General features: G+C 49.4%; 1 protein-coding gene across 1 annotated transcript in view; it reads right to left on the reverse strand.

Annotated features, from left to right (window-relative positions):
- Positions 1–1,260: 1,260 nt before the first annotated feature.
- Epas1 (endothelial PAS domain protein 1) overlaps positions 1,261–22,864 on the reverse strand; it is an 82,204-nt gene continuing 60,600 nt past the window's right edge. The window contains exons 7-16 of the mRNA XM_051159618.1: positions 15,165–15,271; positions 9,085–9,232; positions 8,230–8,444; positions 7,118–7,308; positions 6,317–6,427; positions 4,666–5,174; positions 3,728–3,854; positions 3,432–3,549; positions 3,059–3,232; positions 1,261–1,708 (exon numbers count right to left, since the gene is read on the reverse strand). Coding sequence (XP_051015575.1) covers positions 1,557–1,708; positions 3,059–3,232; positions 3,432–3,549; positions 3,728–3,854; positions 4,666–5,174; positions 6,317–6,427; positions 7,118–7,308; positions 8,230–8,444; positions 9,085–9,232; positions 15,165–15,271 — 1,852 coding nt within the window. The 3' untranslated portion in view covers positions 1,261–1,556. The remainder of the gene's footprint in view (positions 1,709–3,058; positions 3,233–3,431; positions 3,550–3,727; positions 3,855–4,665; positions 5,175–6,316; positions 6,428–7,117; positions 7,309–8,229; positions 8,445–9,084; positions 9,233–15,164; positions 15,272–22,864) is intronic.

A 22,864-nucleotide genomic window follows, 5' to 3' on the forward strand; every position in this document is an offset into this window, starting at 1 on the left:
GCCTGCTGCTCGCCAGCTGTGGGTGCTGCACCTTGGCTGTACAGGGCCATCCGCCCCTGCAAGCTGTGGGTGTGGCTGTGGCAGGGTGTAGGGCTGGTCAGACCTGCTACCCTCCACCTGGCACCCTCTCCCAGTTTAGCTCCAAGGACTGGGTCACTACACTATTTCTGAACCCTCATTTGCTTTGTGAATTCCCTGTTAAAACCATTTCATGGTAGCTGTGGAAATACCCAAATGTGCCGCATGAGGGATCGGTAGAGCCACCTAGCTCAGTGCGCTTGAAGGGCTAGCAACGAGACGTGAAAAAGTTGAAAGCGCTTCCTTCCCACCCGCAGCATGCCATCAGTGCCCTTGTGGCCACAATCACGATGCATACATACACAACACACAGAGAACACGAGGAAGAGAGGAGAGAGCTCGCAGGGCTCCCCCTTACTGACTCCACTCCTGGGACTGCTTATCACACCTACGGCATATCACAGAAGCAAAAAAGTCACCAGAGAGAAAGAAAGAGAGAGAGAGAAGATAGGTAGCGATGTTAGTACAGGCCTGTAGGAGCACACTACAGTTCTATAGTGTCCAGAACACAGAAAAATAAAATTAATAGCACTAAAAAGATTGTTAAAGGGATTTCTGTGAGCAGGGTTCCATTTCTAAGTTTTTAGATATTCAAAAGTACCCACATATATGATAAACACTAAGCCCAGACATAAATTTTCCTTAAAAAAACAAACAAACAAACAAACAAACCTGTTTTGCTTTTGAGCAATAGTAAAAAGAAAAAAAAAATCCACTGGACCTGGGGGTGAGATGGGACACCACCAAACGGTTTAGGAAAGCCACCAGGTAGCTTCCCAGGTGACCTCAGAGGGCACCCTTCACATTGGTTCTTGTTTTGTTTTGTCTTTGCCCCATCAGTCATGAAAAATCAGAGCATAGAATTAGCTTTAAAAATAGCACTAAATTTTACAATATGGCGATTAGTGTGTGTGTGTGTGCAAGAGAGAGAGAGAGAGAGAGAGAGAGAGAGAGAGAGAGAGAGAGAGAGAGAGAGAGAGAGAGAGAGAGAGAGAGAGAGAGAGAGAGAGAGAGAGAGAACAGTGGAGCTTGGAAAGTAAAAAGTAAAATCCTTTTCTCTTTGGCAACAACAAGGGCAGAAACACTTTTCAGCTGAGTGAAGCCGAAGCTTTCCCTCAGGAGAGCCAACATCCACCACGCTTGTTAGTGCAGAGACTGAATGCGAGAAAGAAACTGTTGGGGATTATAAATTAGAAGTAATTCAAGGGAGGGTGGGAGAAATCTTATAAAATTTCAGAACATTTTCATTGACAGTAAAAACACAGCAGATAAAACAACTATGTATTTTTAAAACATGGATAATAAAGTGAGCATGTCAGATAAAGGCCACTGCTTGGTGACCCGGCCACACAGGCCAGGCGAGTACATCTCGGAAGAAGTGTGCTGGTGTTAGAGATACCTAGTTGCAACACAGATGGAAGGTGAAGCTGGCAGGACATGATGGCAGGGCAGGGACACGCCCGGCCAAAGGCCCTGGCTCAGGTGGCCTGGTCCAGAGCTCTGAGGAGGTCCCTCCCCTGCAGGAGTGTGGAGCTTCCAGGCACAGGGACGTTCACCTCACAGTCATATCTGGTCAGTTCTGGCAACAGGTAAGGCTCAAATGATGGCCCCAGCAGGCGACTTGCCATGCCTGAAAGATGGGGGAGGGGGAGGGGATTTTAAAGGTGGGACCCATGCACTCACGGCATAGTACCCACTCCACTGTACGTGATGAGTGAAAAGGACTGTGTCTCCAGCTACCAGGCCAGGAGCCTCAGGTGTAAGAGCCCTCTTGCCCTGGGCTCCACTCCCTGTTCAGAGGGCAGGGCCAGCAGAGAGCGTATGGCAGCAGTACTGAGACCCAAGGAAGGCTGAAGCAACAGCAGGGGTCTCTTAGCCCAAGGGTGGGGCTGTCCCCTGTGGCCTCTCCCTCCTCGGGTCTACCTGCTTCTTCCTCTTGCTTGTACCCCTATGAACGCCCCATCTCTTGGTAATTTCATTTCATTCACTTAATGGTTAGAAACGACCTAAGTTACAATTACTTTTGCTTTGGTTTCAAGGGCTGGGGGAAACCTGTCATTTGTTGACTACGGCTGACAGGATGTGTACCAGGGGTTGAACGATGCAAGGTTCTCTCTTTTAAACCGTCTGGCTTGCCAGCCCAGCAGCTGCCCAGGGCGTTTGGAGTTCCACAGGCTGAGCTCAGAGAACGCAACTATAAATACTATTGTACACAAGGGTCTGGGGTTTTCTTTCCCAAACCACAAAGTGTTTGTGCCGAGTGATGCTGGGCACGGGCCTCTGTGGAAACACATTCGCGTGTCAGTGGCAATAGCTGAACTTCTAGATCACCAACAAGCTTCCTATCCATGAGTGCCCTGTGCAAGCTCTTAGAGAAATGCCCCAGCATGCTGTGTGCGTACACTCCAGGCAGTGGGGAGCTGAAGAAAAAGACATAGACTCTTGGTCCTCTGGTGCCAAGAGCCCGGAAATGACGCACCTCAGACAGGAAGCCTTCCAGCCCACTTTTCCATAGAGGCAAAGCTTGTCTTTCTTGGAAGTCCGTCACAGCCATTGGTCCCTCGCCATGCCAGCCATTCTTTTCTGTAGCTTCCCTAGTTGGTGTTAGGGCTTTAGACCCGCCCTCTGGGGAGCCTGCTGGGCCACCCTCTGGGACAATATCCATAGAGGCCTCTCTCCTTCCTCAGATTCTCACTGAGGGGGCCGGTGCCCTTCAAGGGGCTCTTTGAACAAGTCATTGTCAAACACATCCTGGGCCTGGCACCATGCAGGCCTGGGATGAAGAATAGGAGATTTGGTCCTGGCTAGTCCACCCTCATGCAGGCTGGCTGGCTGGCTGAAGAGCCCTGTGGACAGTACCTAGCTGCCTCAGACCTAGCCGAGCCTCTGCCTGCAAGTGGCTGCCTCCTAGCTTCCTGCCCAGTCAGGCCACCTGTGTGCATCAGGCCCTGGCTATGGCGTGAGTCCCCAAAGCACTTACCTGACACCTTTTGAGCTCCTGGAGGACTGTAGTCCTGGAACTGGGAGGCGTAGCATTGTAGGGGGTACCCACCCTTGGTGCTCTCCCCTGGGCTCACGGCAGATGGCGGCTGCGGGGATGGCAGATATCTCAGTGGCTGGCCCAGGCCTCTCATGGAGTTTTGAGCAAATTCATCTGGAAGATCCAAGCCAGACAGTGAAATGTGGTGCCGCCTGATAGGACAGATGGTAGCTCTCAGCCTACTTTTTTTTTTTCAGCAGTCAGAACCTGGAGCCCACTCATGCCATGGATATAGCTCATTCTAAGAAGACCCAGAGGGGAGGTCCTGAACCTCCAACCCTCCATCAGACCCTGGCGGGGCAGGTCTGCTTACCCGGGGCCAAGTTCGCACTGATGGTCTTGTCAGGCATCAAAGGACGGGTCCCTCCCATAAGGCTCTTCATACGTTTCCACATCAAATGTGAACTGCTGCTGGTGCCTGGAGGGTCCCCCTGCAGATGTGAAGTGTAGCTGGAGGAAGAGGGCTGGGGGTGGGAGGTGGGGGGGGCGGGTAGGGGTGTGGGAGGAGGGGAGGGAGCACCACACAGACGCAGCAGGTAGGACAAGCACAGGGAGACACACACAACCTGCATCTGCCCACGGTTTCCATTCACGGTAGAGAGGCCTTACCCCGCTTGTGTCTTGGAAGGCTTGCTCCTCATATTCCAGCTGGCGCTTGAGCTTCAGCTTGTTGGAAAGCGCGAGCACGGCTGGGCTCATCACGTATGGGCCACGAGCCCCGAAGTCTTTTGCAGACCTGCCAAACCCAAGAGTAGAGAGCAGGCGTGAGGGGATCTATAGCCTCCCGCTGCCTGGCGTCTTTACCGAGACCCAACACTTATGACTGAGGAGGCTTGTGGACTCATAGGACAGAGCAGCCAAGGCTCGCCTGGTAAGATGCTGAAGAGGTCAGTCGCCCCTAACTCCCTCCACATACCTGCCTACCTCAGCCCTACCCAGGTAGCCCACAAGTCCTGCCTTCACAGGTGGCTGCCCAGCTAGATGGCCTCAGTCTCTACAAGGATTTCTGTCAGTGCCTCCCACTCAGAGGACCATCTGAGGTGCGCGACAAAGGGCACACACTACAGGCATCACACGCCAGCAGCTCTGGGACCTAAGCCCAGTGAGCTGTTGTTGATACAGTGTGTTGATATAGAGCCTGTTGAGACAGGAAATGCTGGTGCCTATGCATACCCCACAGAGGCTCTGGGGTAGGAGCCTGGGCAGATGAAAAGCACAGGATTATGGAGAAATGGTCACCCAAGTCCCTATCCTTGCCCAAAGGTGAATCCCAGGTAAGAAAGCACCCTTGGGGTGATCAAAATGTAGACACACAGCGGGTTTGGGGTACTCAACAAGCCCTTCCTCCTCTCTTCTGGGGTTCTGGCTCTCAAAGGTCAGGGAAGAGGCCTAGGTAAGCACCAGCTGCCTGCAGAGTGGGCGGGGGGGGGGGAGAGGACATAGTGAGGCAGGAGGCCTATGTGGGGTTGCAGAGCTCCCACTAGTAGCTATGTGTCTATCCCCTCCCTGCCCAGCATATCCACTCCGGCCAGACATCTGTCACTGACCTCATCTTGAACATGGAGACATGAGGTGAGATGTTGGGAGGCTCCAACTGCGATGGCCCCAACGGCAGAGACCCCAAGGGCTCGGTGTCCTGGTCACCGGCAGGCCACTTTGTGGGCCCAAAATGCAATGGTGGGTCTGGAGGCCACTGAGTGTTGGATCTGCCCCCCATAGAAGAGAGAGGGGTGCTGGCCTGGCCACAGCATGGCGGCAGAGACCCTTTGCCCCCAGCATCAAAGAAGACGGAAGACACGGGCCGGTGCTCAGGCCCCACCCTCCTGCTCTCCAGCTGCTGAGGCGGGTACTTATTCAGGAAGAAGGGGCTGTGGGTGGCCCCCACAGCTAGCGGCTGGAAGATGCTGGTCATGGTGCTAAAGCAGTGCTGGGCGTTGGCCTGGGGGCTCTCTGGCATGTGTGGCTCCTCTGGGCAGATAGGACTTAGCTGGAAGTCTTCCCCATCCATGGGGATGTAGGGTGCCAGGGTCTCCAAGTCCAGTTCATTGAAGTCCGTCTGGGGGGGGGGATGACACAGAGCAAAGCTGGGGCGTCGTGGCTGGCCCGTCCACGTCCAACCCAGGCCTTTTCAAATTGTCACCCTTCCATTCAAACACCTCTATTGGAAACCCTCAGATTGGCCATAGAGGGCACAAGCTTTCTGTTGGGATATTAACCTTCCCATGCATTTATCCCTTCACGCTGTACTCTGAGCTCCCACGCCTGCCCTGTAGAGCCTACTCTGCCCGTTTCCTTCAGGGAGGCAAGCTCCCTGCCTGTTGCATGGGCTGCCCCTTCATCCTACTTTTGCTGCACTCGAGCTCCTGGGGTAAAGGGCAGCTTCTTTCACCACCCTCATAGGCCCTGCAAAGGGGCTGCCATTCTCACCAGCTGGTCCTCATAGGCTCGTCCCCCGCCATCATCCCCACTGTCACAATAGAACACTCATGAACAGAGACACAGCTTTGCAGATCCAGACAACGAAGCAAGACTACCTGCCTGTGCTAAGAAACGCCACAGACACACGCAGGGCAAAGGGAGGCACAGAGACAATGGAAGGTTTGCGGGAGAGAGTGAGGGCGCATGATGAGGAGCAGGGTGGAAGCCCGGATGGAGAACTCAGCCTTAGACAGATGGGGGCGTGTGGATTGCCCCAGGAGAGCTGCGCACCCCACCACACACCTCAACCTCCATACTGTTTGTGCAAGAACATGTGGTCCTGTGCAATAAATCGTCAGTGAATATACAACTCCATAGTGCCTTTGTCAATAATTTAAAGGAAAAGCATTGAAAGGGAAATTATTTTTATTTATTTTTAATTTTTTAAAATTTTATTTTTTATTCTTTTTGTTTTTTTGTTTTTTGTTTTTTGTTTTTTTTCCAAGACAGAGTTTCTCTGTGTAGCCTTGACTGTCCTGGACTCGATTTGTAGACCAGGCTGGCCTTGAACTAAAATTGCATCTTGCATCGATTCAAGAATTGCCTCCTTACCAGGTTGGCTTCATGAGTGTGAAGGTGTTTGTCCAAATAATGAGGAGAGGAAGTTGACAGTTAAAAACAGAAGCACATGACTGAGCAGCGAAACAGTGGGAGGAGAGGTCCCCAACCGACGCTTTGCTCAGCGCCCAGGGATCTCTGCATCACCCACACAGGGCCTACCTGGGTGCCGCACTGGTCCTTTGCCTCCGTATCCATGGCAAAGAGCTTCTCGATCACTTCAATCTTCAGGTGATCCTCCAGGGATGAGTAATAGTCTTCAGGGCTGCTGGGCTGGGCACCAAGGAGCAGGCCGAGTCAAGAACATGGCACTCGCCTCCCCAGAAGCCCATCGAGGGCAGACAGGCGTGCTCCTGGGCCCATTCCGCACCATCCCACCCAGTCGCCATAGAGGGGGCTACTATTTGCAAGCTGCCTGAGCCTTAGTCTCCCCTTAAGGGAAGGCTTGTATCACTTCCTGGCTCAGTGGTTCTCATCCTCCCTAACACTGTGACCCTTTAACACAATGGTGACCCCTCCAACCATACGATTATTTTCGTTGCTACTTCATAACTGTAATCTGCTACTGTTATGAATTCTGATGTACATATCTGTGCTTTCAGATGGTCTTAGGCGACCTCTGTGAAAGGGTCGTTTGACACCTGCTAAGGAGAGCTGAGAACTGCTGTCCTAGGGTGTGTTGAGGCACAAATTGGATAGAGGCAGTGGTCAATAGGCCTCTGTGGCTGAAGCCTTTGGCTCACACACAGAGACCGAACTAGGTTCTCTGTGCGATTTCAGGCATCAGCACATCAAGAGAGGTGGGGGGACAGACACTAAGAGTCAGCAGACAGCTCTGGTCCCAGCCTCTCTTAGGGGACACAGTAATAACCTGAAGGGGATGGTACTACTTCTTGGTTGTCTGGCAGCAGAGCATGAGGGGCCCACCCACCCCGTGTGCTCCCCTAGGGGGTGAGGGCTCACCGTGGAGCAGCTGCTGCTGCTGGTGGCGCTGGGCGTGGTGTTGCCTGGGGTGCCTGCCTGGGGCACAGTAAAGGCGGGCAGGCTCCCAGACTCACTCTGGGCACTGTGGTCCCTCATTTCTGCCGCCCATGGCTGGCCTGGGGGTAGGACAGCTTTGCCATAGGCTGCGGACTCATCAAAGTTCTGGCTTCCTGCAAAGGCAAGGCATGCTTGGTGAACATTCACAGGGGCTGGGCTCGTCCCAGGGTGAAGAAGCCCTGGAGTTTCACAAAAGGTCCTGAGAGGGAGCCTGGGATTGATGCCGTCAGCACCCTGCAGCCCAGCTAGGACCAAAGAGCCTTTGACCAGAGCTATCACACGCAATATGGGGACTCGTTGTAAAGAGAACACTTGGCTTTCAGAGACTGAACTTATTAGAAGCTGCTGTTGACCGCAGAACACTCTAGAATGTAGATGAGGAAGTTACCAAAGGAGAATTGGGCCGTTTGCCTTAGTGTTGTCATGAAGCTGGGGGCTGCAAGGGTTATTGTCGTTTATGATTCTCTGAGGAGTCGAGTTTCCTATGGCCTCTCAATTGCACACATGAAAGGTGGGGCGGGGGGACAAGTGAATGCAAAGAGGGACAGTCACAGTTGGGCTAGGGGAGGGTACAACCTGGAAGAGGCCTTTCCATGGATAGTCACAGCTGATTCTCTTTCAGTAAGATGGGCAAATGAGAGCCATTATGGGCTTCCTCCTGGGCCCCATTCTGCTCTCCACTGTGTTTCTGGCATTATTCCTTCTACTGGTCCTAGTTAGTTTTCCACTTAAATTAGAGGGTGCTCTTTGAGACCCACGAGGGGAAGCCTCTGTCCCATAACTCACAGTCAAGAGGGAGCCAGCCCTCCCACTGCCCACCTCCTTTAGCCCTTCAGGAAGGCGTATAACTCAACAGCCAGGGAGTTTATGGCCCTTTTGTGCCACGCACACCCTGACCATGAACAAGCGAGGAGCACAACACGGGCAAGGGCCAAGTGTAGCTTGAAGCTGTGCCTGGGGAGGCTTGTTATAATAAGCACGACCCCAAGTCCAAGAGGGTTCTGTGGGCTCAGCAAGCGCTGGAAAGTACCCACCAAAATCCAGAGAAATAATGGCATCCCCTGGGGTGGGGGCCAGCTGGGCCAGCTCCTCAGGCTCCTCCTTCAGTTTGGTGAACAGGTAGTTACTCTTCTCAGACACGGCCACGTCACCGCTGCTGTCAAAGATGCTGTTCGCAGCCATCAGGTGCGGCTTGAACAGGGATTCAGTCTGGTCCATGGAGAAGACCACATCGTTCTTCTGGATCTCACTGACAGGGTGAGAAAACTGTTCAGGGCATCTGCTTTTTTTTTTTTTTTTTTTTTTTTTTAGCAAAAGCCTTTGGCTCCCCCAGACATGTCGGAGGCCTGATAGCCAAGCCTTTCAGACCAGAGATGGGCAGGGATTCTGTTGGTGTTTTGGAAAGAATCTCACAATCACCATGGAAGCCGAGCCGACGAGGATAACTTCTGCCTACGGGCTGTTTGCGAGAGCTACCCTGTGCTTAAGCTGTGGGCATGCAAGAGGCCTGGAGGCCTGTGTCACTCTCCTTCCTGTGAGCAATGGCTGCCTCTCGCGTTCTTCCCAGGCGTGGAGGAGGGAAGGCACATCATCCACGTCCCCCCATCCCAGCCTCCCCCCCCAGCAACCACAGAAAACACTCGAGCACTTCTCTTGTCTCTCATTCATACAATATTAAGCAACTGCTGTATACAGTCTGCTCCCACTCAGCACCAGTCAGAGGCATGACAGCATAATGGAGAAAGAGGAAGGAGGAAAAGAAATCTCTAGAACACGATTCTTAAGATCACGATGTAAAATCCTCTCATTTAGAAGGGTGCACGCCACAGACAGCGCGTGGAGGCATGGCTGAGGGTCCCAAGAGGACCCTCCTTGACTCCTTGACTCACCTGAGGACATAGTTGACACACATGATACACTGGGGCTGCAGGTTGCGGGGATTGTAGATGACCGTTCCCTGGGTCTCCAGCCACACGTATCCTCCGTGTTTGGCTAGCATCCGGTACTGGCCAGACACCACCTGCCCCTTGGTGCACACTAGGGAAGAAAGGAGCCAGAGATGAGAGAGGAATGGGAGCAGTGTGCAGCATACACTTAGATCCCACAGGAAGTGTCGCCTGTCAGGGGGAGGAGGATGGACAGAGCTTCCAGTTAGGCATTGATGACCAGGAAGAGTGAACAGGGACTGGGGCTGGAGACCATTTTAGCCAATTCTTCGTTTTAAAAAGAGGAACAGGCAGATTGAAGGAAAGCCTGCCCAGTACGGGAGTGACCCACGCCACAGCTTTGGGATGGCTTATCAAAAACCCTTGCTGTCGGACTCCCAGACAGCTCAGTTGAGGACAACCAGAAGGAACACCCTACTTTCTTCACAGGCTTCACCCAGTGTAGGTGGTAGGGGTTAGAGTTCATCTCGGAGAAAGGCATGACACGGACCTGTCACCCTCCCCAACTGTGACGGATGAACAGCAGGCCTCACACAGGCTCAGCAAGTGCTGTTGCTTGGAGCTGCAGCTCCAACCCTTTCTGTTTTTATTTTGATACAAGGTCTCAGTAATTGGCTGGGCTGTCCTCGAATTCACTCTGAAACCCAGCCAGACCTTAAACTGAACAGTTCTTCTGCCTTAGACTCCCAAATAACAGGCTCACTACTGTGCCAAAAGACCCAGCTGAGGTTTTTGTTTATGTTTTTGTTTTGTTTTTAATTGTGACCCTTGAACTTTCAAAGTCAACTCTTAGGACTCTACTACTTCAGGGCCCAGAGACATTGTGAGACAAATGACTGCACTTTACAGCTGGAGTAAAGAAAGGCCTGGAACTCAGGGCCAGTAGCCTCCTCTTAGCCTCCTCATCAGCCACTGGAAAGTCTTTAAGCTTGCCTTTCAACTACCCAGTGAGACTGGCAGCTTAGAGTTTCTTTCCTCTTCTAGATCGTTCTAAGCATTCATTTTCCCAGTGCCACCACTGTCTAAAAACGCTGGGGATGGGAGTGGGCTGTCCCACACCCTAGACTGTCCTCTTCCCCTTTCCCGAGTGCATCTTCCATTTTTGATAAAAAGATGACCAAGAGCTCCTTTGTACTAATGCCTGCTGACTTTCGAGACATCTGCTGGCTTTTTAAGCTGTGCACTGGATTTCCATCCTTCGGGAATTCATTGCTCGGAGCTCCAGCCCAGAAGTGCCGAGGTCACAGAGAGCCGCAGAGCGGTACAACAGGAGGCTCAGGAAGTCTGGGGACTTCGGGGAAGGAACAATGCTGGTGTGGTTTCCTCTTCTGCAAAAGGCAGTATTGACAATAACTGCATGTTCATCCCTGTCCTTGTCAACTGTCCAGGATGCTGCTGCTGTTTGTGTTAAGGATCAAATGGACTCGCTTGCCTCATCAGCGACACAAATGTTTAGAAACCTCCTCTTCCCCCAGCCACTGATGCCCAGTGCTTAGGTACTGGGCCAGTTAGGCTACTTGGTGTTGCTTCCAGGCAATGTCTCCAGGGGTTCTGTGAGAGACCATCCAGGCTCCCTTGTAGACAGTCTCCCCACGTCTCCTGGTCAGCTCATGGGCTATCTTCCTATTCCTCAGCCCGGCATGGTAGAGAAACAGCCTCCTTCATAGTCATGCCAATTACGATCCTGTGTCTTAGCACATCTTACCCTCTTGAAAATCTCTTTTGGTTTCTTACTTTCTTTCTTTCTTTCTTTCTTTTTTTTTTTTTTTCCAGTTTTTTGAGACAGGGTTTCTCTGTGTAGCTTTGGCTGTCTAGGACTCACTTTGTAGACCAGGCTGGCCACGAACTCACAGCGATCCACCAGCCTCTGCCTCCCTGAGTGCTTGGATTAAATGTGTGTAGCACCATGTCTGGCCCCTCTTGAAAATCTTAACAAGCACCAGCAAGGGGCAGGGATGACTGAGAATGACGTGTGCCTTGCTCCACAGAGCCCACAACTGCCTGGTGTGATGACTTCAAGTCCGTGTGACAATTAGCTCAGGGTCTGGCATGTGATGCACCTGTGGAGATCACTGTCATTGTCACCTCACTTGGCAAGCTGCTGCATGGGTTATCATTAGTGTGTGAAACATCTGTTTCACACCTGCGGCGACTGAAGCCCACACAGATTTCCTTTTGCTAAACATTACTGCTGACTTGCACAATGTCTCAGGCTTAAGAGTCTAAATTAGATCCCCATTTTCAACTTCATTTGCCTTTCCCAAACAAGCTTTATTGGACTTTAGTTTACCTTCCATGGAAATGGATCCATTTTTAGCATGTAGTGCAATGGGTTTTGACAAATGTCAGCACCTGTGTAGCCATCACCACAGCAAAGGTGCCAAACGCTTCATCTCTCCCAGCCCCAAGGTCCCCATGGTTAACTAATCCTAGTTCTGACCTCTGCCCAGACAAGCACTATCTATTCCTGTCACTATCTCCTGTTCTTTCTAGACTTTTATGGGGGGGGGGGGAGACCACTCAAGTCTGTTCCATGAGTCTGGCTTTATTATACTTGATGGTGTGTTTCTGAGGTTCGCGTTGTTGCAGGTGTTTCCGTGATCCATCCCTTCTCATGGGGGATGGGGCGGGGGCTGCGCTGTCTCGCTGTATGGGAGTACTACGACCACTTTTTTCCTTCACCTGGATGTTTTGAGTTTTCAGTTGTTGTGAATAAGATTGTGATAGACGTAGCTCACAACTGTCTATAACTCCAAGATCTGACACCCTCACACCAATGCACATAAATTTAAAAATTAAAAAAAAAAAAAAAAGATAGTGAATTTGGTTAAAAAAAAAAAAGATTGTGATAGACATCTGTGTCTAAATCTTTGTCTAAGCATGGCCTCACTCCTCATGGGGGTGTAGCTAGGTGTGAAACTTCTAGATTACATGCTAAGACCATGGTTTTTTTTTTTTTAATCATCAGAAGAAGCCAAATTATTTTCCCACAGTGGTGGTGTCATCTTCATTGGATCTAATCTCTTAAGTGGAATCTTGTGCTGGAGGGAGGAGAGACGCTGTCACTTATCACAGGGACTCTCAGGCTGGGAGGGCTGTGTTTCACACTGCACAGGACAACTGGGACCATGTTTCCATAGTCGGTCTTCTGACTCCCAGGGCAGTAGCATCCTCTCTGACTGCATCGTGTTGAACCGGAAGCAAGTGAGAAGGCAAAGTCAGCTACGGCCACTTCGTCAAACCATCATGGACTCCTTGGCCAAGGAAGGAACCTTTGTCTTCTCTGTGGTCCCTTTCTTGGTGCCATGTTGGCCACCTAGCTGTGGTGAGACAACTCTTGCATGACTTCAAGCCTGGAATGAACTCATTCAGACGATTCTTAATGCAAACCATATTCAAGGCTCTTACGCTTTTTGATGAAAAAGTTCACCAAGCGAGGTTTTAACAGCATTTCTAGTAACTGCAGGCAAGGCCTGCTTTATCAGTAGCCTCTAATTCACACCAGCATTCTAATCATCTCATTAATGGCAGCCTTGGTGAGGGGCCTGCCAGTTGGTAGGGAGATAAGCTTTTCATAGCCTTTAATCTTGTTTTCCTAAGAGCATAACAAAGCGAAACCAGCCCGATCCCTCCTTTGATAAGTCACAATGTATAAATTATTAAGCCATTTGGAAATGATGACTTTCAATTATCTAAATCTGGTTGAGGACTGAGCTTCTCCAGGCATTTTGATGAGGAACACGTACAGGCTGAGACACACATGGGTGAACTGTAGACAGACAGACAGACAGACAGACAGACAGACAGACAGACAGACAGACAGACACACACACACACACACACACACACACACGTAACCTAGACCTGAGCCTCCACCTCAGCAGGGGATCTACAGGGCAAATAGAAGGTGAGGTGGAGAGATTCCTGTCACTAATCACCGTTGAACCTGTTTCCATGGCATGTAGACTTGGCTTAGCTTGATGCAGGCCTCTTGGCTAAATAGGGGCCTCTGTGGTCTTTACCTAACCCCAGTAGGCAAAAATAAAACAAACACCACCACCAACCACCCCCCGCAAAAAAAACCCAGAGTCTGTACTTTCTATTTAGACTGTGAATTTTCTTTAAGTGTGCAGGGGGGCACTAAATACATGTATTAAGTAAAAAACAACATCTAATCAAAAAGTTTTTCCAACATACTTTGCTCAGGAGTCAGCTGCAAACTGATAGGACCAACTTTTTTTTTGTGTGTGTGCTATCTTTTCTTATAGATGAGGGAGCCCTAAAAGGGAGATCCTTTCCATATGCCCCATGAGCTCCCTGACAGTGCTTTTCCTGCTTATCCCCCCAGAAGACAAACACACACAGGAACACACACACACACACACACACACCAAAACTAACAAATCAACAACCCCAAAAAGCCTTTGTCCCTTGGCTGAGAAGGCCTGGAAAAGAAGGAAGCCATTCCCCCAGACTCCGAGGCATTGGCTGGTGAACTAGGACAGAGGTGGGCAGAGCACAGCTGTGTATCTATCTCTACCAACCTGCCTTGGGAGTGAGGAACCCCTGGGATACACAAAAGCATTGGCCCCTCCAAGAGAAGGCTGGCGCCATACCCTGCAGTCTCTGGCTGGGTCACAGTCATGGCATCTGGGAGTGTCATGGCTTTCGGGAGTGCCCCGGCCTCCCTCTGCCATGCCTGGACCCCTGAGTGGGGATGGATCTAGGAAGTGGGAGACTTGTCTGAGATACCTTAATGATCCCTACTGTATTATTATATCAGAGGAAACCCAAAGGTCTCGGGGGAAAAAAACAGAATGGTGAATTTGAAAGAGACACCTCACCTCATCTCTGAGAAAACTACGCTGTATACAGCTTGAGGAGCTCCTGCTCAGTTAGTGGAGTTGAACTCTATGTCCCAACCGTGAGACAACCAGGACTAGCCAGATAGCCACACTTCTCTACTTCCTACCTTGCCAGCGTGGCTGCAAGGAAGCTTCTCGGTGTTTGAATCCTCCTATCCCACCCTCATATCAGCTCCGTCTGTACCAGTGTCATACCTGGATGCCCTCTCCCCCAAATACGGTTTTGTCTATGAGATTATCATTCACCTGGTATTTGTATTACCCCTGGTACTATGGGAGATGCTAAGGTCACCCAGCTTCTGGGAGCTTAGCCTCCTTTTACTTTCAAAACAAGACTCCTTAGGGTAGAGATCATGTCTACCAAGTCCTAGTCCTCAACCGGGTACAGGTTCTAACATGTTGATGGGGTTTCATGGCTTTGAAGGATTTACCGGGAGCATCTACAAATGGGAAGACTAAATTGGGAACTTGGCCACGGGGAACACTACAGAACCACTCTGTCCAATGAGGTGGCCACACACCATATAAAGCTACTTAAATTATTTAAAACTTAAACTGAAATTAAAAAAAAAAAAGTTTCTTATTGCATCAGCCACATTTCAAGTACCACAGAAGGCACATGTGGCCTACGAACACACAATGTTTCTGTGATAGAGGGTCTCCTGGGTAGTCCCATTTCAGAGTTCCTTCGCTGTGCAGGCTTTCCCGTGGCCTTTACACTTGCTGCCTAGACAGCCTTTTCTCTTACGACCTGCTCCTCTGTCCAGCCCCAGCCTTCTCTACCCTCATAACAGATCCAGTGCAAGCCCACTTTCCTCTGAACTCTTCCAGACCTGTCTTCTATGCCCAGGTATAGCGCAGACCCCAAGCTGCTTATACACTGACTATAGATGCCCTCCAGGGCTGTCCTTGAGGGTTATGTACAATGTTAACTACTCAAGAGGACTCAACAGTCTTTCTCCTAATTTGCATAAAAGCGTTGATAGGCTGGTGGTAGCTGTGGCTCCCTGACCATCTTGAAGGTATCTTACCTTATCTGCTACCCAAGATGGCGACTCTGGGAAGGAAGTAACCAAAGCATGTCTTGTTAATCACACTCCTCAAGGGCACACTGCAAGGACACAGGGTATCTAGCAGGTAGCTGCTTTAGGAACTCACAGTTCTGGTGACTTTTGGTCATGTTCTCCGAGTCCAGGGCATGGTAGAACTCGTAGGCAGAGCGGCCCAGTAGCTCCTCAGGGTGGTAACCAATCAGCTCCATGATTCTGAATTAGAAAGAAAGCAGCAGGTGAGGGGGGGTTGGGGGGAAGACCAAATAAACTCAGCATAGCATACGATCAGGGCTTCAGACGCTAAACCGGGAGCATCAAGTACATCCCCCAGGTCACACCAGTTATTTATTCAAGCAAAACCCCATGGACCTCGGCCTGCAACCGCGGATCCGGCCCCTCTCCTCTCTTGCCCTTCCTGAGGTTCTACTCAGAGGACTCCACTGCTCAGCCTACTGTCTAAGAAGTCCTGGGGTCAGGAAGGGTTCACACAGCTCCAACCTCTTGGTTCATGCAGATGAGCAAGTGGAGAGCCAGGGGGCCGGAGAGCTGGCTTGACGTCCACACAAGTGCCCAGTTCAGAGCTGAGGCCTCCTGACTGCCAGCTCAAGATCATTCAGGTGGAGGCTGCGTAATGTTTGACTGGGTCCAGGTGGGAAGACAGCAGGGCAGGGGGAGCCAGATAGGAAGAGCCCCCTGTGCTATCATGCCCGCCTCCCCCCCATACTTCTCGGGTGTCACCTGTGACCTAGGTGTCTCCCATGGCTGCCCTGATTGACTCACCTCCTCTCTGGGAGGGACAAAGACAGAGGCCACTATGGAAAAGAAACCCAAAACCAGTCTTTGGAGATAACAGGCTGCAAAGCTGGGACAGGGCGTGACTGTACCAAGCACGGATGGATTCATTCTGTCTGCTGTCTGGTTTGGGTAGGAAATGGGCAGGAAAAAGCACATATGGAGAGCCATGAGGCAGTACTGAAGGCTTCTGGGTGGAGACATTTGAGTGAACCAAGGCCTCCCCTAGAACTATTGCACAGGCCACCATCTGTGCCACATGTCATTTCCTGGGTCCTGTTTCTCCATCTTTGGTACTTTACACATTTTTCTCATGAGTGCATCGTCCAGTGTACTCAGCACAGTATGACAAGTCAGAGCTGATGGCAGGGGCTCATTATGACAATCCTACTTGGGAGCACGTTGCCTTTGGGCACAGTTGTGACCTGTGTCCCCTGGGCGGAGGCTAAAGAGAAGGAGAGGAAAACAAGAGGCCCGGATGCTCACTTTGCTGGGTCACATGTCTGTGGCTGTCAGACTCGATCCTCCTAAAGGATCGTTTTAGGCCCGCTGCTCTCTGCTTAGGTTCTGGATCGCCCCAGAGTCCAGTCTTGGTTTCCAAGCAATTTGATTTTCAGTTAATCTGCAGTGTGCACTGGACCCTCTTTCCTCTCTCTCCCCCAATGGTCTGCAAGCCTTAACTCTTACAGGGTCATCCTGAGCCCCCCTTTCTCCCCAGAGCCCCCTCCAATTCCTTCATCCCTTGCAAATGGGATGTGCAGTGGGAAGGAAGGATGTATCTGCCTCATGCATCTTGCTCTTTCTCCTCTTGCCTTCCCACAATGAGTGCTGGGTGAGCACTAGTCTCCTTATACCTAAGGTACAACCAAGGCCTGCCAATCTATCACACTAAGGAACCTGGTCACTCACCATCTATTTTCCTTCCTTAAGCACGGCTAAGCATCTCAGTGCGCACATGTTTTCATGGATGCACACATACATGGACATACTCAAGTACCTCTAGCACTCTATCACAATCTTTAGCCTGTCCTTCCATTCTGTATGGCGCCTGCCGTCATGTGATCAGACAAGAGGAATGCTTTCTGACCAGATCAGATGTTGGAGGTCTGAGCCTTTGACAAGCAAAGGTTAGCTCCACTGACTGAAAGGCTTAAGTGCATCTGTCTCGGCCCTGTGGAGCTTTCCCTAGTGAGAGGCTGGCAGAGTACGTGTGCCAGCTGGCCATCCTCATAGCAAGAGGATTCGTCCCTACTTGGTCTCTAGGCTTACCGGCCATGGACATGTCACTGGTAGCTTGGATGCTGCAGCTGGTACCCAAAGGCTGAGATGAAGTCGGGGGAGAATGAGGAAAGGAGCAATGTTGTCTGTACTACCCCACATAGCATCCCTGGTAAGCTGTTGAATACATTTCAAACTTTGCCCAGCGACAACAGACCACTTATAGGGCCATTCACTTGCCAGCTACACTGGGCAGAGGTAGAATTTTCTAGAAACCCTCAGTATTGTGCCTACTGGCCATCTAGGAAAGATACAATACTTGATCCTGGAGGAATTCCACTTCCTTTCACGATTAGAATCTTTACATCAAAATGCTCCGAGTAAATATTATAATCAACCTCATAATAAGATGCTTTTATCTAATTCCTGTATCATCCATTCAAAGGCACACAATGGGCACGCTCTGGAAGACAAACAAACCTAGATTTCAGACTTGCCAGTTATCTTCCCACTAGCAGCTTTTCATTTTATCTTGTCAGCCAAAATAAATATTTAATGTCTTCCTCTTCATTTCTTTAAACACGCGACTGTAAAAGCTGGGAAACACACACAGCCCGAACACAATTGCAGAACATTCGGGTTGTCAGACCTCACAAAGCCAGGAAGCCCCAACTTAAAGCAAATGGCCATTTACCCCCAACTGCAGGCACACCGACGCCACAGGGAGGTTAAGGAACCGAACTTGTTTATAGAGTGGCAGCTCCGGCCCCTGGGGCCTTCCCTGCTTATTTCCCCAGATAAGAGTGGCATCTGCTCTCTCCATCAGCGCAGAGGAACTGCCCTTGTCTTCCTAATTAGAGATCCTTGACTCACTGGGAGAAGAATCATTTGGGGGTCACTCGTAAACTTGAAAGGCAACTCAGGGGTCATCTGAGAGGAGTGGGAAATGTAAAAAGATTTGATTGGTCAGCTTTCAAAGCGGAGGACAGAATAGATTCCTCAGTAACAAGCAGAATAAGAAGTAGACCAAAGATGAAGGGAGCAGAGACGCAGATGAAGCTGGCAGCTGGGAAGAGGCAGGGGAGCAAGAAACATGGAGGCAGGCAGTACACACTGAGAAGATTACTATGTCCTGAAGTCAGTGTCACCCCTGGAAAATATGTAGACGAGACTCTGGTCTTCGAAGTGAAGTGCGCCTAAAGAGTGTAAGACGACTCATCTGCTGCCCCATAGTTCCTCTTTGTTCTTAAAACTGTCTACAAGTGTGATTGGGGGGATGACTTAGTGGGGTGAGTGTTCACTGTGCAAGCATGAAGATCTGAGTTCGGATCCCCAGCCTCTATGTAAAACAAACAAACAAACAAACAAGAAACTAGCAGAACATGCTGTAACTCCAGTGCTGGAGGTTGGGTGTGGTGGATGTGTAACAGGCAGCTCCTGGAAGCTTACTGGCCAGCAAGGTTAGCCCAAACAGTAAGTTCTAAGCTCGCTGCAAGAGTCTGTCTCAAAAAATGAGGTGAGCAGTGAGAGAGAGATATACCTATTGCTGACCTTGGATGCAGGCAAGAAAACACACACAAACACACACACGTACACACAGACACACACAAAATGAAGTGTGGTATATAAAAACAAATGTCTCGATGTGTGTATGGGATGGACTGCCAGAAGAAAGTCAGGAGGAAAATTTTCTGAGTGCTGTCCCCTCAAGAGGCAGGAGAAACCAGCCACATGCCTCTTGGGCTCCACTTTATTATTCCTGGCTCTAGCCACCAGAGATTGTTCATGAGAGGGATAGTGGCTTCAGATGCCACTACCTGGAGACCAGGAAGGCTTGGGTACCATTTCTACCTCTGCTCCCTACAGAGGCAAAAGGTTTGCTAAGTAAATCATGTACATATGATGGCTAGGGAGTATTTGAGCTCTTTATACAGATGCAAGTGCTGAGCACTTTTTAACCACCTGCTTGTTTCCCCAACAATGCTCCCATTAATAAATGTGTACACTTGTCTGCTCTTTGCGTCCACATTTTAATGACTCCCGAGACACTCATTTTAGCTTCCGTATGCTTATAAGCATTGGCAACGCATTTCTTTAATGACATCTAGATCCTCTCAAGAGATCTACCCTCTCTGTGAGATGTGTTGTCTGGAGGGTGATGTCATCTACCAAAAGGTCCGTTCCGGGCCACTTCTACCCCGCATGCCACCAGCCATCCCTCGGTACACAAAACCCCACAAACAACAGTCAGAGAAAAATGTGAGATGCAGATCGTGCAGTGGTTTGAACCATGGAGCTAGTAAACTTTGAGACAAACTCCAGAGAGAATTTGTAGAGCATTTTCTACAGTCTAGATGAGACAGGTTAATGTGCACATATTTCTTACACATTCTGGCACGGTTAGGCCTGATTCCAGAGCATTGTCAGCAGAGTAGATACAAGGACACAGAGCTCATTCAAATCTAACTTTAGGGTGTAAAGAAGCATGTGATAACCCCTGAGATGCACAGAGAAAGGCTAATGAGTAGGCCTGCAAAAGTAATTAGAATCAATTATATATACAACCAAAATATGTATACGGTCCTTATAAAAGATAATCCTGAAATTAAGCAATATCATCCTCTAGAAAAAGCAGCAAAAAGTTTAGTAAACATATCCAATGTGCAATAAAGAACATAATATTTTACAACAAATTTGCTTAAAGTCAGTCTGTTTTATTCTTGGACTTAAAACATCCCAGAGATTTCTTCATAAAAGACGTGTCTCACATCTTTTGGTGCTTTTTAATTTCCTCTTAATTTGTGTGTATGTGGGTGAGTGTGCATGCCATGATGTGTGCGTGTGCATGTGTGTGTGGTGTCTCTCTCTCTCTCTCTCTCTCTCTCTCTCTCTCTCTCTCTCTCTCTCTCTGTGTGTGTGTGTGTGTGTGTGTAGGTTAGAAGAGCACCTGTGAAAGTCAGGTCTGTCCTTCCACCATATGGGCCCTGGGGGTCCAGCTCAGGCTCTCGGGCTTGGCAACAGGTACCTCTATTCGCTGCACCTTCTCACCAGTCCAGTGCTTAAGTTTCTTTATGTATATTCTTCTCATGGTGCTCGATTCTTCTCTCACTTTAGCCATCTTACTGTCCCTAAGTTCTTTGAATAAAATGAATGTGCAATAAATCTTTTTCTCCAACAATTTATTTTACGTTTACATGTGTGTGTGTGTGTGTGTGTGTGTGTGTGTGTGTGTGTGTGTAGGGAGAGAGAGAGAGAGAGAGAGAGAGAGAGAGAGAGAGAGAGAGAGAGAGAGAGAGAGAAACAGATGCCTTCAGAAGCCAGAGGTTGGATTCCCCTGTAAACAAAGTTATAAGTAGTTGTAAGCATGTGTATGGATGTGGGTCTGAGAACCCAGCCGGGTCCTCTGCAACAGCAGTATGCACTCTTAGCTGCTGAGCCATCTCTTTGGCCCTATACCATAAGCTTTCCTAACCTAACTCATGGCTACATCTTGTGTTGTTTTGACAAAACAGGGTTGCCCTCAAATCCTTTGCCTATAAAGACTAAATGGTCTTATTCATCAGTTTTAAATGCTCACTATAAACTTCATACATTTTTCGGAGTTACAGGGAGACTCACAGAATCACACAACCTAATGCACGCTTTTTCTAAGAAAACGTCTAGTCTTCTTGGTAACTTGGGTTTTCGTCGCCGTTATTCCGTTAGGCCACTAGATGGCGTCTCCACATGGATTTAAAAGGGATCTGAGAAGGATTTCCTCTTCCTTCATTGTGGTTTCATCAAGCTGTTTATATCTCAAGCTCAAAACACTTAACCACCAGGAGTCACTTCTTCCTTCTTTGACATTCTAGTTTTAATACGCGGCAGGTGTTCCCCAAGATGTCAGATCCTTAGGATTTTAAGAAGCACAGACTCTAACTCTTATGGTTGAGTGCACAGTGGAGAAGAGCATCAATTGCACTGACAATAAAGACATCCTTAGCACTCAGGGTGCTAAGGCAGGAGGATGGCTGCACATTGCAGGCCGGCCTGGGGAGGATGGGTGCTAGAGGGAACACATGCCTTTTTAACCTGGTTACACAACTTTACTCCTGTTGTCAGGGCGACAACATTCAGCCCAAGCAGGCTGAGCATCCTTCATCTAACAACCTGGTGCTCAAAATGTGTCAACATGACAACTTAAAAGTGTTTCAGGTTCTGGCTGGAGTGATGGCATGGTGGTTAAGAGCACTGGCTGTTATTCTAGAGGACTCAGGTTCAATCCCCAGCACCCACACGGCAGCTTACCACTGTCTGTAAGTCTGTTGGAGTGCCAACACCTTCACACAGATACACGTGCAGGCAAGACATCAATGTACAGAAAATAAAAATAAATAACTGATTAAAAGAAAAACAGTCTGGCAGTGCTGGTGCATGCCTTTAATCCCAGCACTTGGGAGACAGAGACAAGTAGATCTCTACAGAGTGAGTTCCAGAATAGCCAAGGCTACACAGAGAAAGCCTATCTTTAAAAAAAAAGTTATGCAAAATTTCCCCATAACTCTCAAATCTTGAAACATGTACAGCCCCAAGCTTTTCAGAGGAATGACACTGTGTATGCCATGACTGTCTCCTGTACGTGGATGGGAATGACAGAAGTCACTGGATGGTTTTAAAGTATTTACTGTGTCAAATAATTAATCAAGCCGCTATGCCCCAGGGGACATAAATGTGACTATCTTAAATGCATTGATTGTAGAAATCCGAGAGTCCAACAAGTGATCAGAAACCTCCCTTGTCTGTTTTACCTTTCTCCTTCCTCTCTTTTCTTTCTAGGATCCCTTTTTGTCTTGTTTTGTTTTGTTTTTGTTTTTTGTTTGTTTGTTTTGTTTATCGAGACAGGGTTTCTCTGTGTAGCCTTGGCTGTCCTGGACTCACTTTGTAGACCAGGCTGGCCTCGAACTCACAGCGATCCGATCCATCTGCCTCTGCCTCCCGAGTGCTGGGATTAAAGGCGTGAGCCACCACCACCGGCTCCCCTTCTGTGTTTTATTAGCTATATAAAGACCAGAGACACAACCAAAGGGACAGCAAACTGACTCGAAGGTAACTGTGGATGCCAACTGCCCTGCTTCAGATTCTTTGTAGTTTTCATGAGGGGTAAATAAGCCCCTTTTGTGTCAGATGTCACCAAATGTCACCAAAACAGAAAGATTCATGGGGTAAAGTGAGGGAGCCCTGCTCTGCACTGGCTATCACAGGTAGGGGCTGGGCTGGAAGCATAGCTCTCAGGAGGGCATGACAGTGTATACACACACACACACACACACACACACACACACACACATACACACACACACACACTGCTCCACATCCCAACACAGTGACAGCAGAACAAGCTCTCCCCACCCCCATCCAAACCAACCGAGAAATAACACTGAGGGATTAAACCCTTAAAATAGTCCCTTCATCAACTGTCACATCTGTACTCTGGCTAACTAATCTGCTAATCGGTTAAATGCTCCATGTGACACCCTGTGCTTGCACCCCTTCCGCAGTCATCTCTCCAGCATAACAGAATTCACGTTGGGCCATGCAACCAGCTTCCTTGAAAGGCAAGATTATGGGGAAAATATGTGTCCTAAAACATCATAAGCAGCACCTCTCTACCTGGTGAATCACAAAGCCCCAAATCACAGGCTCCTTCAAGTGAGCATAGATAGCATCTGCTCTACCTGCCAGTCCTGAGCCAAACTGAAGAAGTCGCTGTGGTGCCTCTCCTCCTCCTGTGTATATGGCATTCTCAGTGCCTTTCGG

Source organism: Acomys russatus, chromosome 1 (assembly GCF_903995435.1).
Source record: "Acomys russatus chromosome 1, mAcoRus1.1, whole genome shotgun sequence".
NCBI classification, from domain to species: domain Eukaryota; kingdom Metazoa; phylum Chordata; class Mammalia; order Rodentia; family Muridae; genus Acomys; species Acomys russatus.